Source organism: Haemaphysalis longicornis, unplaced genomic scaffold, assembly GCF_048455015.1.
Source record: "Haemaphysalis longicornis isolate Haplotype H1 unplaced genomic scaffold, Haemaphysalis longicornis Haplotype H1 scaffold_5, whole genome shotgun sequence".
Lineage (NCBI taxonomy): Eukaryota > Metazoa > Arthropoda > Arachnida > Ixodida > Ixodidae > Haemaphysalis > Haemaphysalis longicornis.
In genome coordinates this window covers 150467442-150480903 of record NW_027526385.1, presented here as the reverse complement: position 1 = coordinate 150480903, position 13462 = coordinate 150467442, and the positions used below count along the sequence as shown (strand labels likewise).

General features: G+C 46.3%; 1 protein-coding gene across 1 annotated transcript in view; it reads right to left on the bottom strand.

The window, feature by feature from the left end:
* Nucleotides 1–6399: 6399 nt before the first annotated feature.
* LOC144139447 (uncharacterized) overlaps nucleotides 6400–13462 on the bottom strand; it is a 55892-nt gene continuing 48829 nt past the window's right edge. Inside the window, exons 11-12 of the mRNA XM_077671785.1 lie at nucleotides 11730–11785; nucleotides 6400–6588 (exon numbers count right to left, since the gene is read on the bottom strand). Coding sequence (XP_077527911.1) covers nucleotides 11759–11785 — 27 coding nt within the window. The 3' untranslated portion in view covers nucleotides 6400–6588; nucleotides 11730–11758. The remainder of the gene's footprint in view (nucleotides 6589–11729; nucleotides 11786–13462) is intronic.

The window sequence follows — 13462 nt, the reverse complement described above, 5'->3', positions numbered from 1 at the left end:
ATCTCCAGCAACGAGGCTCTGACTCCTCCATGCGGAGTTTCACAGATGTGGCGTTGCCGTTTACTGAAGGAGCAATCACATGCAAGAGATCAACCGGCGTCTCCCGGCCTTATGTTCCACCGGCGTTTGGTCGAGTCGTTTTCGACGCCCTGCACGGCAAGAGTCACCCCGACGTCCGAGCAACTCAACACCTCGTCACAGCTCGGTGGTTCTGGCTCTCCATGAATGCCGATGTCCGCCGGTGGGCACGCAGCTGCCTCCAGTGCCAACGTGTCATGTTAACAAGGCACACTGTCACTCTTGCCTGTCCATTCCATCTACCGGACAGCCATTTCGCGCCCGTGCACATTGACCTTGTCGGCCCCCTGCCAGCGTCGCGATGCGCCACCAAGTAGATTGTATAAAACTTCTGGAGTGGAGGCTGCCCATAGAGGACAACGCGGGGAGGTGAAGCCGGGCGAACCCGTCGGCGGCCATATTGCCGTGGGCAGAAAAGGCGCTGAGGCGGCAGGAACGTTGAAGTGCGGTCGTGTTTTTTTTTTTTTTGGCTTTACAAGGGAGAAAATGATCGGTAAGCTGGTTTATAGATTACGATATTTGAGAACAGCCTGAATTTTGCCTTACGCGGAAGGTATTGACGTAAGATATGGTTCAAGCAGCGAGTTCGCGTGTGTATATCTTACGGTGGTAAACAGAAGTGTCGCCGTGGGAAAACGCGTAGCGCTTGGCTAAAGACATCACCCCTGCTTTTATTTCAATAAACGTTTGTTCTGTATATCCGACCGCCCCCCTTAACCTTAAAATTACCTCATGTTGCACGCCATGGCAAGAGATGCCGCGTTATAAGGTTACTATTGGCCGTGATTTCATGCTGAAAGTGCGGGACACGCGACAGCGCGAATATTTGACGCTTGTTTCTTTTAGCGGCATTGCTTGGATCAATTATTGCTTATTCATTATTGTAGAATGAATAATATTGCAGCTCTCACACCAAAGCAAGATCTGTAGACATTGTTTAGCGGTTCGAATGGTTTTTAGGCCGTACTGCAACGACTCATATGCATCAGGATATTGCAATCTCCATATGTACTGCACATTCCCGTTTTCTGGTTTAAACAACATGCCAGGTTTTGCCCTTGCCGAAGAAGACCAAATTAAGCACGAGCTTTTGATTGATTGAATGATTGATTCATTGATGGATTGATTGTTGGGTTTAACGCGCCGAAGCAACGCAAGCGATGAGGTGCGCCATAGTGGAGGGCTCCGGATTATTTTGGCCACATGGGGATCTTTAACGCGTGGCGAAATCTCGCACACACAAGCGTTTGCGCTTTTTACCTTCATCAGAAAAGCGGCCGCCGCGGCCAGGAGACGAACTCGCGTTCTAGGGAGGAGCAGCACAATGCCTTAGCCACTCAGCCACCGCGGTGTGTCTATTTCCAACTTTTCAACCGTATTTTGCAAAATGCATTAGGCACACACTGAAGCTCATTAAAGCAGGTTTTTTATTTCGTGTGCACTTTGCAGAAAGCGTGATAATCACACGTACATGTCTCACTTGCATTGACTTTATTTTTCAAATCCAGAAGGTTACTTAATTGGATGCGCGAAAGCATTAACCGCGCACATTTGCACGATTGAAGTGTGGTATTCATAAGAAAACTGCGCGCAGGAGGTTACTCAATCACATTTACTACCTCGTTGACCACGCACGTTAATACGCGAGCAGCGTGCTATTGATAAGAAAATCATGCGGACGAAGAACCCTGGAGAGCATTGCGGTGCATCAAATACTTCTACGAAACCGCGCTAACGAGAAACGTCAGAGTATTCACGTAGGGCCGGATGCTAATGAAATATATTAAACAAGAGAGCCTTGATTTTTGACGGTAACTGTCTGAGCAATACGCTGCATTTAAATAGGTGCGGAAAAACAATTTGCGGCCGACATATTTACAAAGATGTGATTTCGCGCAGTCAAGCGACTGCAGGACCGCCAAAACTACGAGCGAAAACATTCGCATATCTGCGTAAACAAGCGCGTACAGTATGCTCAGTAAGCGGACGGCAGGTGCTACGGTGAATTTTCCCTTTACATTGCAGTAAGCAGAGTGGGCTGGTGTGCGGTGGCCTTCTACATTTATTTGGGGAGCGTTGGATCAGCCAGGAGTGGGAGCAGCGTGGACAAGCTGCCGCCCAGCTGCACGGTCGTTTTCCATCTCCTTTGCGCGGGGCACTGCTGACGCAGCCGGGCAAGCACCGCTGATGATGATGTTAGGCAGCCGTTGATGATGAGGATAGTGGCGATGCGAGCATATGAATGATGCGCCACTACAGAGCTCCCCCCTCTCCCCCCCGCGCGTTACGATAATTGTATGTCTGATGTAGAGTTCGCGAACAAAACTATGTACAGGAATGCACAACACAATCAGTTATGGAGGTATGTCCACGTTCGAGGTCGTTAGGCTGGCGTGGTTAGTTCCGTGAAAGCGTCCGGTGACAGTTGATGCCGTCGGGTGGACTTGGCTGTGAGTCGCGTAGCGGACGCAGAGAACCACGTATGTCTTGTGATGCGAAAGCAAGCAGGCGAACCCAGAGGCACAGGAGTGGTCTAGAAGGGCTCGGGTGCATCTGGGGGTCCGAAAAGCGGTCCAAGGAACGGGGTGGAGTAGGCTTGCGTGTGTTGGACGGCTCCGTTGTGTAGCCACATCTGTGGTTACCCGGGGCACGATTGCGTGCCCCATGTGAGGGGCAAAGTGTCGTCCGTAGTCGCCTAGAGATAGGAGACTGGCGAAGTGACTTAGACATTCGGGCTTGTAGGGAGCGTCCGGGTCACCACTTGTAGGAAGCAGACTGGGCTGGTGTGCGGTGGCCTCCTACATTTATTTGGGGAGCGTAGGCCCAGCCGGGAATGGGAGTGGCGTGGACAAGCTGCCGCCCAGCTGCACGGTCGTGTTCGATCTCCGTGGCGCCTGGCACTGCTGACGTAGCCGGGCAAGCACCGCTGATGATTATGGTAGGCAGCCGATGATGATGAGGATAGTGGCGATGCGAGCAGATGATGATGATGCGCCCCTACAACATCACACAGAAACGATGGGCAAGTGTGCACTTTTAACAATATAATACTAGTAATGCCCTTGAGACCCAAAACAAACAGAGACCCTCAGTACTTACAGATTAGAGGTGATCCCCGACCAAGGAGGTTTTATAAAACTCCCTGTCCTCGACATCGTCGCGCGATTAGTGCAGCCGAAGGTGACGCATGAGCAGACCATTTCTGCTTTATATACACCTTTGGAGCATCCATCCGCGAACGACGATCGAACGAACACGAGTTCTGCTCTTTGGCAAGAGAGAACTCGGAAGAACGACACAAAGGCCAGAAAAAAATGTCGTTGTGTCTACTGTTTATTTTACTTGTTTGCGCCCAAGAATGTAAATAATAATTACCAGATGTGTGCGGCCACCAGCGCACGCACAAGAGACGTGTGTAGCGCTTAACTAGAAACACGAAGAGGGAAACATAACGGAAATCACATGCATCGAAATGAAAGCGCGCAAGAAAGGTTCGGTGCGCTTGAAGCTAGCCGCATGAGAGAATCAACTTGCAAAACAAGGCAAAATGAAACAAAAAAGAATGGAAGCAAAAATATAACGTAACCCGCGCAAAAATAAGTACATGATGCGACCGGTGCAATGAGCCCGCTACGACGGGATGAGTTTTCTGCTCACGGCAAGATCGTGGCCCTCGGCGTCAGTTTTCGAGCGCCATCTCCACTCCAGAAGTTTTATACAACCTCCTTGTGCGACACCTACGTTTTGACGAGCGTGGACCATTTCACGCGCTGGCCAGAGGCAATCCCGATCCCTGATATTACTGCGGGAACAGTCGCCAAAGCATTTGTTGGTGGTTGGGTGTCCGGTTTCGGCTGCCCCACTGTTGTCACCGCTGATCGCGGGCGCAATTCCAATCCGCCTTGTGCAATGCTCTCGCTGCTATCTTGGGAGTACGCCACATACACACCACCTCCTATCACCCGTCTGCCAACGGGATGGTGGAACGTTTACACCACCAACTCAAGGCTGCTCTCACGACCTACAAGCCAAGGAAACATTGGACCGACCACCTTCCCCTCGTCTTGCTCGGACTACGCTCGGCTTTTAAGACTGACCTGCGTTGCACACTGCCGAGCTGGTGTGTCGCTGCGCACTTCGTCTCCCGGGCGACTTCCTCACACCTCCGCCTGCCGATGGACCTTCGGACCGCGCCGATTACGTGGCTGACCTCTGTCGCCTTTTCGAAATAATCCGGCCCGTGCTTTCTCGACAGCGCGGCGACCACTCCGTCTTCGTGAGCCAGGACATTTCTTCCTCCACTCACGTCTTCGTGCGCCGCGACGCGGCCCGTCGAAACCTCACTCCGCTTTCAATGGCCCATACGGCGTCATCGAGAGGCACCCGAAGACTTCCTTTCTCGACATCAACGACCGGCAAAACGTCATCGCGGCTTACCGGATAAAGCCCGCTTACGTCGCCTCTCTACGACCCAGCCTAACCTTCCCCGTCTCAACGGCCATGCCCAGGGATTTGCAGCTTCAACCGTTGAAAACTGTCACGTGGGCTTAAACAACAGCATCCAGCTCTATGGGGGAGCCCTGTAGCGGCGGAGGTCCACCGAGCCGAGATGACGACGACGACGAAGGCGGAACCACGAGGCGCACGCTCACGTGCACTCGCGCTGCAAAAATAAAAATCAGTTCGAGCCCAGACGCTGTCGCGGCTGGTTGATTCTGCGCCGGTTGCGACACAAGAAACCTTATTAAACGTCTGTCATTTCAGTCCTATGGAACGGACAAACAACTCCTGTTACATACTTTCATTAGTCGGGTGGAGTTCGATTGGACGATGAAAGTATCGTTTATGGGACTGCAACAAAAACGGCCCTAAAAATGCTCGACCCAGTGCTGCATCTAGGGATTCGCCTTGCGTGTGGCGTTTTCCGCTCTAGCCCAGTCCAGAGCCTCTACGACAAGTGTTAGAAATGGTCCCTACACCACCGAAGATTTACATGGACTTGTTGTATACCTCAGAAATATGGCCCTGAATAACCACCCGTTGGATTGCACCATTAATTGTGCATCCTCAAAACAATTTGTTTTCAATCGTTCATCCATTTCTCGGCGTTTCTGACATAGGATGAAAGAGAAAGCGTCTGAGCTCACGGTAACGTTTTTAGACATTCACAAGACACCTATCACTGATTTTAGACCACCCTGGAATCTCCGCCTTATGTTGTGTGGCCTGTCTTTTACGCAGCTTGATAAGAACAGGGCACCAATATTAGCAATTTTGCTGCATTTCTTGTTTCTGCAGGATGAATACCGGTGTGCAGGATTTTATAGTGACGCGTCAAAGACTGCTACTGCAGTGCCTTTTGCTGCTTACGGACAGAACGTTCGCGTCTGTAAAGCCTAGAACATCCGGAAGAGTATTTTCTCGGCGGAAGCATGCCTTATCTTAATGGTTTTATATTACAGCGTACAACACGACATTTTGAAGTTCATCACGTACACCGTCACCCTCAGTGTTGTACGTGCGCTGTCCTGTAACAACCGATCAAAACGTTACGCAGCTAATCTTATTTTTAGGGCTCTTTTTTCCGCATGTACCGCAAACCTTGATATTACTGTATGGTGGGTTGCAGGCCACTGCGGAATCGTTGGGAATGCGGTTGCTGATGAAATGGCTGCCGGTGCTGCACTACAAGGCACAGTTGATACAACAACAGTACCGTACACTGACATGAAGCCACACATAACAACAACTTCGTAAAACATGGCAAGCCGACTGGAGTGAACGGACAGACAACAAGATACACGTAAATAAACCACGTGGCTAATTAAATCTCGTGGCTACACTTTCCTCGTTCAGTGACTTTACCGAAGAGCACTTTCGGCGTCTGCTGGCGTGTGCCGAGTTAAATTGAGCGTGTTCGTACGACCCAAAGCACAGCGTAGTATACCTCATTAACACTATATTCTGTTAGCAATCCTAACCCTATTTTTATGAAAAGCTTGTAACAAAAGCACCAGCCTTTAACAAGCGACGGATAAGTCGCCTAGAGGCTGTCACCACAAGTTGCCTTCGCTAGAAGCTGGATTTCACATAAATTGAAATTGAGGTGCTGTAATGGGAATGTATCCTTCCTTCGCGACACTGCAGATAAACAGTCTCTGCGGAAGTAAAACACGTTTTTGGCGAAATTCAGCTAATTCTGCAAAATCTCCTTTCTCGTGCATCATCACCGAACTCCAGTTTATTTATCGCAAGACACAGCTCGAAGGGCAGTGACCTCTTTTATTTTGCATCACAAACATAGACTGATAACCGATACAATTGAGCATTTCTTGCTTACGTAATTTATTCAGCAACAATAACGCAGTCCGATTAGTAGGACATTTATTACAGTTTTCTGGACATTTACATAAATTGAGTGTCACATTTTGCGGAGGACAGGCTGGTTGCAAAAGTCGCCACAAAGAAAGAAGCTGCTTGATAGTTGCGAAAACTTGAAGCTTCGATTACCTGTAAGAAAAACGTGTAAAAATTACAGGTTACTTCCTGATGTTCATACACGCATCTTGTTTGAAAATAAAAATGAGCTGCAAATCTACAGATGAACACAAAAATGTAGCAGAGAGCAGATGATTGGCAGATTTTCAAGCCTCCATAGCGGGTTTCGTCTGTGGGTACCTGGAGGATGCCTCAACTCTTCGTAAAATTGTGAATAAAAATAATGACCAATTAAGGTGCATGTGGCGTTCCTTGTTTCTTTTTATCAGCTTTGAACAAAACGCGCTACTATTATGCAAATGTGGACTCATACCTAATCTCGAGCACTGGGCACATTCAAAGTGAATTTACTCAGGACATCTGTTGCGTCATTGCACAGTTGGGTTCGAGTCAGTGTTGATGAGTTCAACCGAAAACTATGCATTTAAAAATGAAAGCCGTACAACTATATTTCTAGCATGCACGTCGTGAGGGAGAGGTTGGACTTATGGTCGGAGCAAGGCGAGCTTGGAAGCACGAGCTGGTGATCGTGTGCCAAGAGAGGGAAAGAGAAGTTCGGTAGGAGGGCTGGAGGAACGGTCTCAGGAAGGGCAAACCAACGCATACCGAGAAACGGAACCAGCACACCGAAGAAGGGTAGGCCACTGCCACACGCGTGATTTTCGCCGCCTTTAAAGAAGAAGGTACCGACATTGCCGGAGAGGATGTTCCTTGGGCTGGCAACCGAGTGAAACGACCTTCAGAAGGTGCTGTCCATTGGGCTGGTCAAGTGTTGACGAAAACGGCCTCTTGACACGTTAGAGTGAGAGCTCTTGAGAAGTTTAGCAGATGGTCCAAATAAACCCTCGCCATTAAATTCTTACAAATTTGTAAAGATCCTTGGAATATTTATAGATCTTATGTTACTAAACCTTGCAAGTTTTCGAGGACCAAATTTTACCCTGCGACTATATATCCATTTCAGCAAAACTTGTTACAGAATTTAAGGTTTAGTCTATTAACTATAGTGCTGCCTCGTTGCAATGGTGTTCAGTGTGCTTAACGTAGTAGAAAATTTCGATAGAAGCACCACTGAAGCACTGCTGTTTTGGGGGAAAGCATGCTGTTTGGCTGAAAAAGAACTAAGTTTGATTAACTGAGCTGACAGAAGAAAATCATAAACTAAATACGAACAAAGTTGGCCATTGAGCTACCTTGGTGACATGACTAAGGATACGGTGCATTTCTAAAGAACACACTACGCTCTATTTTAACAGCACGTCTAAACGACTGAAACTAGGGTGGTCAGCACCGCTGCTGAAAGCCGCTTACACCGGTGTACCTGGTTGCACGAAACTTACATTGCTGACTACGAACTGTGTGATGAGGAGTTTTGTGCGTTTGCGGATATCAGACCAGTGCCTATATTTTTTTTGTAAGTTGTCTCAACCACTGGTTACCTCTCGCAATGGCTCAATGGTACTGACCCAAAGAAAGTCGGTTCGATAAAGGACGAAGCGCCTTTTCTGATGGAGGCAAAAAGCAGAAACGCCCGTTTTTCGCTAGTTGGACACACAGTAAAGGCCCCATGTCGTCCAAATAATCCGAAGCCCTTCACTACGGTGCACATCAAGGGCAGGAATGGCTTTATTGCTTCAAACGCCACAATCATGATCATTTCCCACTGACCATTCCAAGCTTCACTCTCGTGGTCCGACCTGAACAAGACGATTTGTGCTTTGCTTGAAAATTTGCAAGCAAACTCCCTTTCTAAACCAATGCTACAAACCCCTGAAGGGACCAACTTTATTGTTCTACGCAAATACGTATACACATTTTATACGCAGTTTTACGTATAAGTATGATGAACCAACTAGCCAAGCAAAATGCCTTACTGACCAATTTTATGTCGAAGTCAAAATACAGTGCCGCAAAATCGCTGAGAAGACTTTATAAAGCGAATAACATGTTTCATAAACGTAAAACGCATCACTAAGAAACACAAGCATGCTTTAAGGTGCATATAGCAAGGCGTTAAACTTAGGGCTAACCATACATGGGGCGCCTAGATTTGCTTGCATTTGTGCACCTATTCGTGCATTTATTCGAAGCCAAATGAACCATCTCTTGTGGCACTGCAGTTCATCAACGCTGTTACGATATTTTACCGTACAGCTAAAGTTGGCAAAAAACGTCCCATGACACACCTGCTCGCGGTACATCTGTGATCTCTCTCCACATCACCTTTGAAGAAAAGGTGCTTGCAGTGAATTTGTTTATAATATACTGCAGCACTTATTTTATCAGATCATATGTACATTTTAAAATTTTTCACAGAAGAGTAGCAGTAGCAGCCTGCAGGTTCAATGCTTAAAGGAACGGCACAAGCCCCAACAGACACGCGATCGTAATGTGCAGCCCCTTGAAACCATTTCTTAGCTCCGTTACAGAACCAGCCGTTCCGAACATGCAACTTCAATGGCAACCACTTTGGTCCCATTAAGTTGCAACCGACTTAAAGGCTAACTGCACTCGAAATTTTCTTTGTCGAAAGTTGATCCAGATAAGTAGTATATGGTCTTAAAATCACCATGTCGAAATCTTAAGCTTCAAAAGCACAGAGGAAACTAGGTACCGTCGTTCAAAGTAGCTCCGTGCAGACGACGTTTGCACCTGGTGGAGAGTCGCCGAAACAAGTTCCGAGTGGCCTGTGACAGAGGTAGGGGAACCTGTCCCTGGAGCTCGCGCTTCTCCGGCGACTTGCACGGCGGTCCACCGTACGCACGGATGCATTCGCCAGGGGTTTCTCTTCTACACCACCGCGCTGTACCACCATCGCCGTCACAATCATTAAAACTAACCGCGTAGGTAGCAATCTCCGCAATTATTTTCCTTCTTTCAGTGAAATAGAAGATATTTGCAGTCTGCATACTATTCCCGCCCTTGCGAACTTTCTGTAGTTAGCGAAACTTTTTAAATTTAAAAATAATATTAGTACTAAAAAAACGCGACACGCGCGTTTGCCTTACATTTGTTATCGCTATTGCATCTATCACACAAAAGGGCCGTTTATAAATTCTTGACCAGTTGCACTTCCGCATACAATATTTGCCATAGTTGGGATGAGCCTATTCGGCCCGTTTATTCCTTAGCCCTTTCCGAAAGTTTTGCCACCTAGCTTGAGTTGCTGCACAAAGAGGTGTAAACATTTCTGTGGTTTTTTCCTCACTCGGTAAGTGAACCAAAATTAGCCTTGCTCGTGGTACCAAATACATCCGCACAAGTATCGGCCGTCTTCTTCACCAAATGCAAAAACCAATGGAACTTCTGCTCTCGCAAACAATAAATTAGATTTTTCTCAATTCCCAAGTGAAGTATTTAATTTTGTAGAGGGCTAGGTTTGGTTTGCGTGACAGTCAAACTTTTTCAACAGCCCATGCCTCTGGTGAAAGGTGAAAAGAGCGGTAGATAAGTAACTTTTTTCATGTTTTAGTGCATCACGTAGCTGTGGAAGCTAGCTTGTAGTTTCAGACCACTTTAAAATTCGGTTCTCGATGTGCACAAATGCTAAAAATACTGGACTGATATTCACAAAGTTGTTTGCCTGCAATGTATAGTAATATAGTGATTCATGTCCGCCCGCGTGCGGATCATTCCCTTCAAGGAGCGCGATTGGATATCCAAGGCGCCGGCTATCTTTGACATCGTCTTCGATAGCTTCGAAAGCTGGTCTTCGATATTGTACGAGACACTAGCTTTGTTAATCATGGCCCACTTTTTTACTCGCAATGCCAGGGACTGCTAAAACGCCAGTTATTCTGACGGAAAAATAACTGTCGTACTGTCTACTTCACCTCGATTGACAGCAACGCGATGTCGGAATTTGCGTCTAACTCCATTACCCTGAGCAAATATTAGCGGCAGATCTTCTGTGGAAATAACAATGCGAAACGCTACGCTACCCCTCGTATTTAAAGGGGGCTCTGAGCGGACGCTGGTTCTTGCGCGGTCGCTTCCGTTCTATCAAGTACGTCAATTCTGGTCGCCGGTAATGGTCACCTTTTCTATTCATTTCCGGTTCTGAAAGCGCCAAAGTCGTCAGCCGTTTGCGTCGCACGCTTTCATGTTTGAGACGCAGTATTTCGCATTTCGCACTATTTCTATGTGTACTATTTCGTGACATTATTTCTGAGTTGTCGAAAATTTGAGTGCAGTTGGCCTTTAAGGCACTAAATTGTAGCCAGTTTAAAAGCCTCACATAAAATTTCAGGGCTGGCAACCGATCTTCGTGCAAGTCTAGTGTCTAGTGCAGTTAGTAATGGAACCGGTCAGTATGGGCAAGCAGAATTTCCCCAGCCTACAAATATTCCCTTTCATGTAAGTGGTTATGCATTTATTGTGCCGGGGGCTGCATCGATAAGCGAATGTAGAAAAGTCGGTGTTGCTTCAGGGTTCACTCGAACAGCCAAGTTATGTGTTTTTCCGGTTCAGCATTTTGTGCCATGTCTGATAAATAATTCCGCCAAACGATTGAAAGGCACTTGGGAAGTAAAAAACACCTGGGAAATTGTGGCACTCCTTGTGCCTTATTCGAAACAAATTAGCCGCCTTGTGCTTTCAGCGGACGTATCTGACTGTGCCCAGAATTTCGAGTAATCCACGACCTGTTGGCCTCATTGTTTTCTTCGAAACCAAAGGCCGCATTTCTTATTATCTGACAGAGATCGGCCTGCTGTCCACCATGCACTTTCGTACGGGGTCATCTTCACGAAGGTACTTAGCTGTATGTCTTGACAAACTACAAGCTCTAAATGGCAAGCCAGGACCAGGCAAGCATTTATGCAAGCCTCAATACTAATGAAGGCACTATTTATTCAGTGCCATTGTTCCGTTTTACTCTGCTTGTTCTTTTTCTTTAATTATTACCTTAGCCAAACGTTTTTCACCGTGAAAACATTTGTTTTTGCTAACAATCCTAATACTTCCTTAATTTTAGTTAGCAGGAGTGCTTTTCGATAGTATGCCTGCTTGTAGGTTTTCTATAGTGTTTGTAAGAATCGCTGGTATTATAGTGAAGGTATTGTATCACGAATAAATTATTAAAAACAGGAGAAAAAAACCTGTTCTAAGACAAATAAAAGTAATTTTATGGGTGCAAACATATCCGTACGTACATTTGTAATCGCCGGGTTCATCACCATGATCAATATATATTCCATCCGCGTTGGCCCTGCCATAAAGAGAGTGATTCAAACAATGATAATCGTTAGAAAGAGAAAAAAACGCATAATAATCATTGCACACCAAAGAACAAATAACCAGGACTAAGCATGAGTACACAGAGCAACAGCTCACATAAGACAACCTCACGTGATCGTGCCCCTTGACTTGCAATATATTGTAATCATGAATAACCTAGTCTGTTTATATGAAACAAATCAGTAGTCAGAGTTTGTTGTGTGACAATATTTGTTACTACAACACATGGACCGCTGAAAGAGTTGTGACGGAAGGTGAAGTAATCGATACGAGGAGTGAGATGGAGAATAAGCCCATGACCAGAGTGCTGAGAAACGACTAACTAATGTTGTGTAAACATCTTACAAATACCAATTGGATAATTGTCAAGTATATGAGCAGCAGTATGCAAATGTTAGTCCAAATTTTGAGAAAGCGGACAGGAAACAAAGGATACTAACTTCACTTAGCTAACGAATCAAGTAACAAGATACAATAATGTACAACAGTACAGTAACACATCGTGATCATTCTTCTGTACTCATAGCCACGGCGCTTTTTTTAGTACCTCCTAAAAAACCGCAACAATACCCTGCTCCCCTTGTATTGAATCTACGACACGTGCTATCTGTTCCCTTTCCTTGTGGTACATAGAGGGTATTTTGGTTAGTATGAGATCAGTGCTTGTGTTTGGTGCCGACCGTTCACGAGCAGTATTTTTCTGAAGACGATGTACAGCTTAGCCAAGTCATCACGGGAATTCTAGAGCTATATGCAATACGCATCAGCCAGGCCCCCTACAGACGTCAGACGTTTCACACAAATTACACAGAAATTACACAAATTATAGGCATGGCCTACCCACGCAGCGTACCATGAGTGGTGCGCCGCTCACACTAGGTCAGGTCGGGCGTGCGGGCTGACATTAAGAGTTCAGCTTTCAAGCCTAAACCATGGTCACGTAGGTTCCTTCATCGAAAAAGACTCCAATAAACGTGTCTTCACGCATGCAAAAACTGGATTTATCTACGGGGTAAACTAAGTGTCTCACTCCTTATCTTATCTTTGCAGATGATTCTCTCCCATATGCCACAATTAAAATAGAATAAAACCAAGTGATCCCCAATCAGGTTTGCTGAATGTTGAAAAGTGTTCAAGATATTGGCAATTCTCAAAATTCCGTAAATGCAACGTGGCATCATTTTACTTGCCTGCATGCCTTTGGATATAATCTTTCACCCTCACAGGCACAATCCTAACATGCCTAAATGTGGACCAGTGTTTTGGTATTCATTTAATTTTCACCATACGCAGCTGCCCACACCAACTACATAAATTCCAGCGCAGTAGACTCGTGGGATATTTGGATTATGCACGTACAATAAAAAATGCCGCCTTAAAACATAAAACAACCTTCTGTACAACGTCAGTTCACACACAACAGGAGTGCGAAACCGCCGTGGGAGTACAGCATAAGTATTCTATTCCAAACTGTGCAGTTACAGTCCCTTTCTCTAATGGCTCATCATTTACTAGAGTCACAAACTTCAAACTGCACGTAGCCTTTCTCTCCTTAACCGCGGTCCAGAATGTTGTGAGGCTGTTATTTTATACGTTTTAAAACTCAGTTTCAGGTATTTGTTACGCCAAACCAAAATGTCTTGTCGAA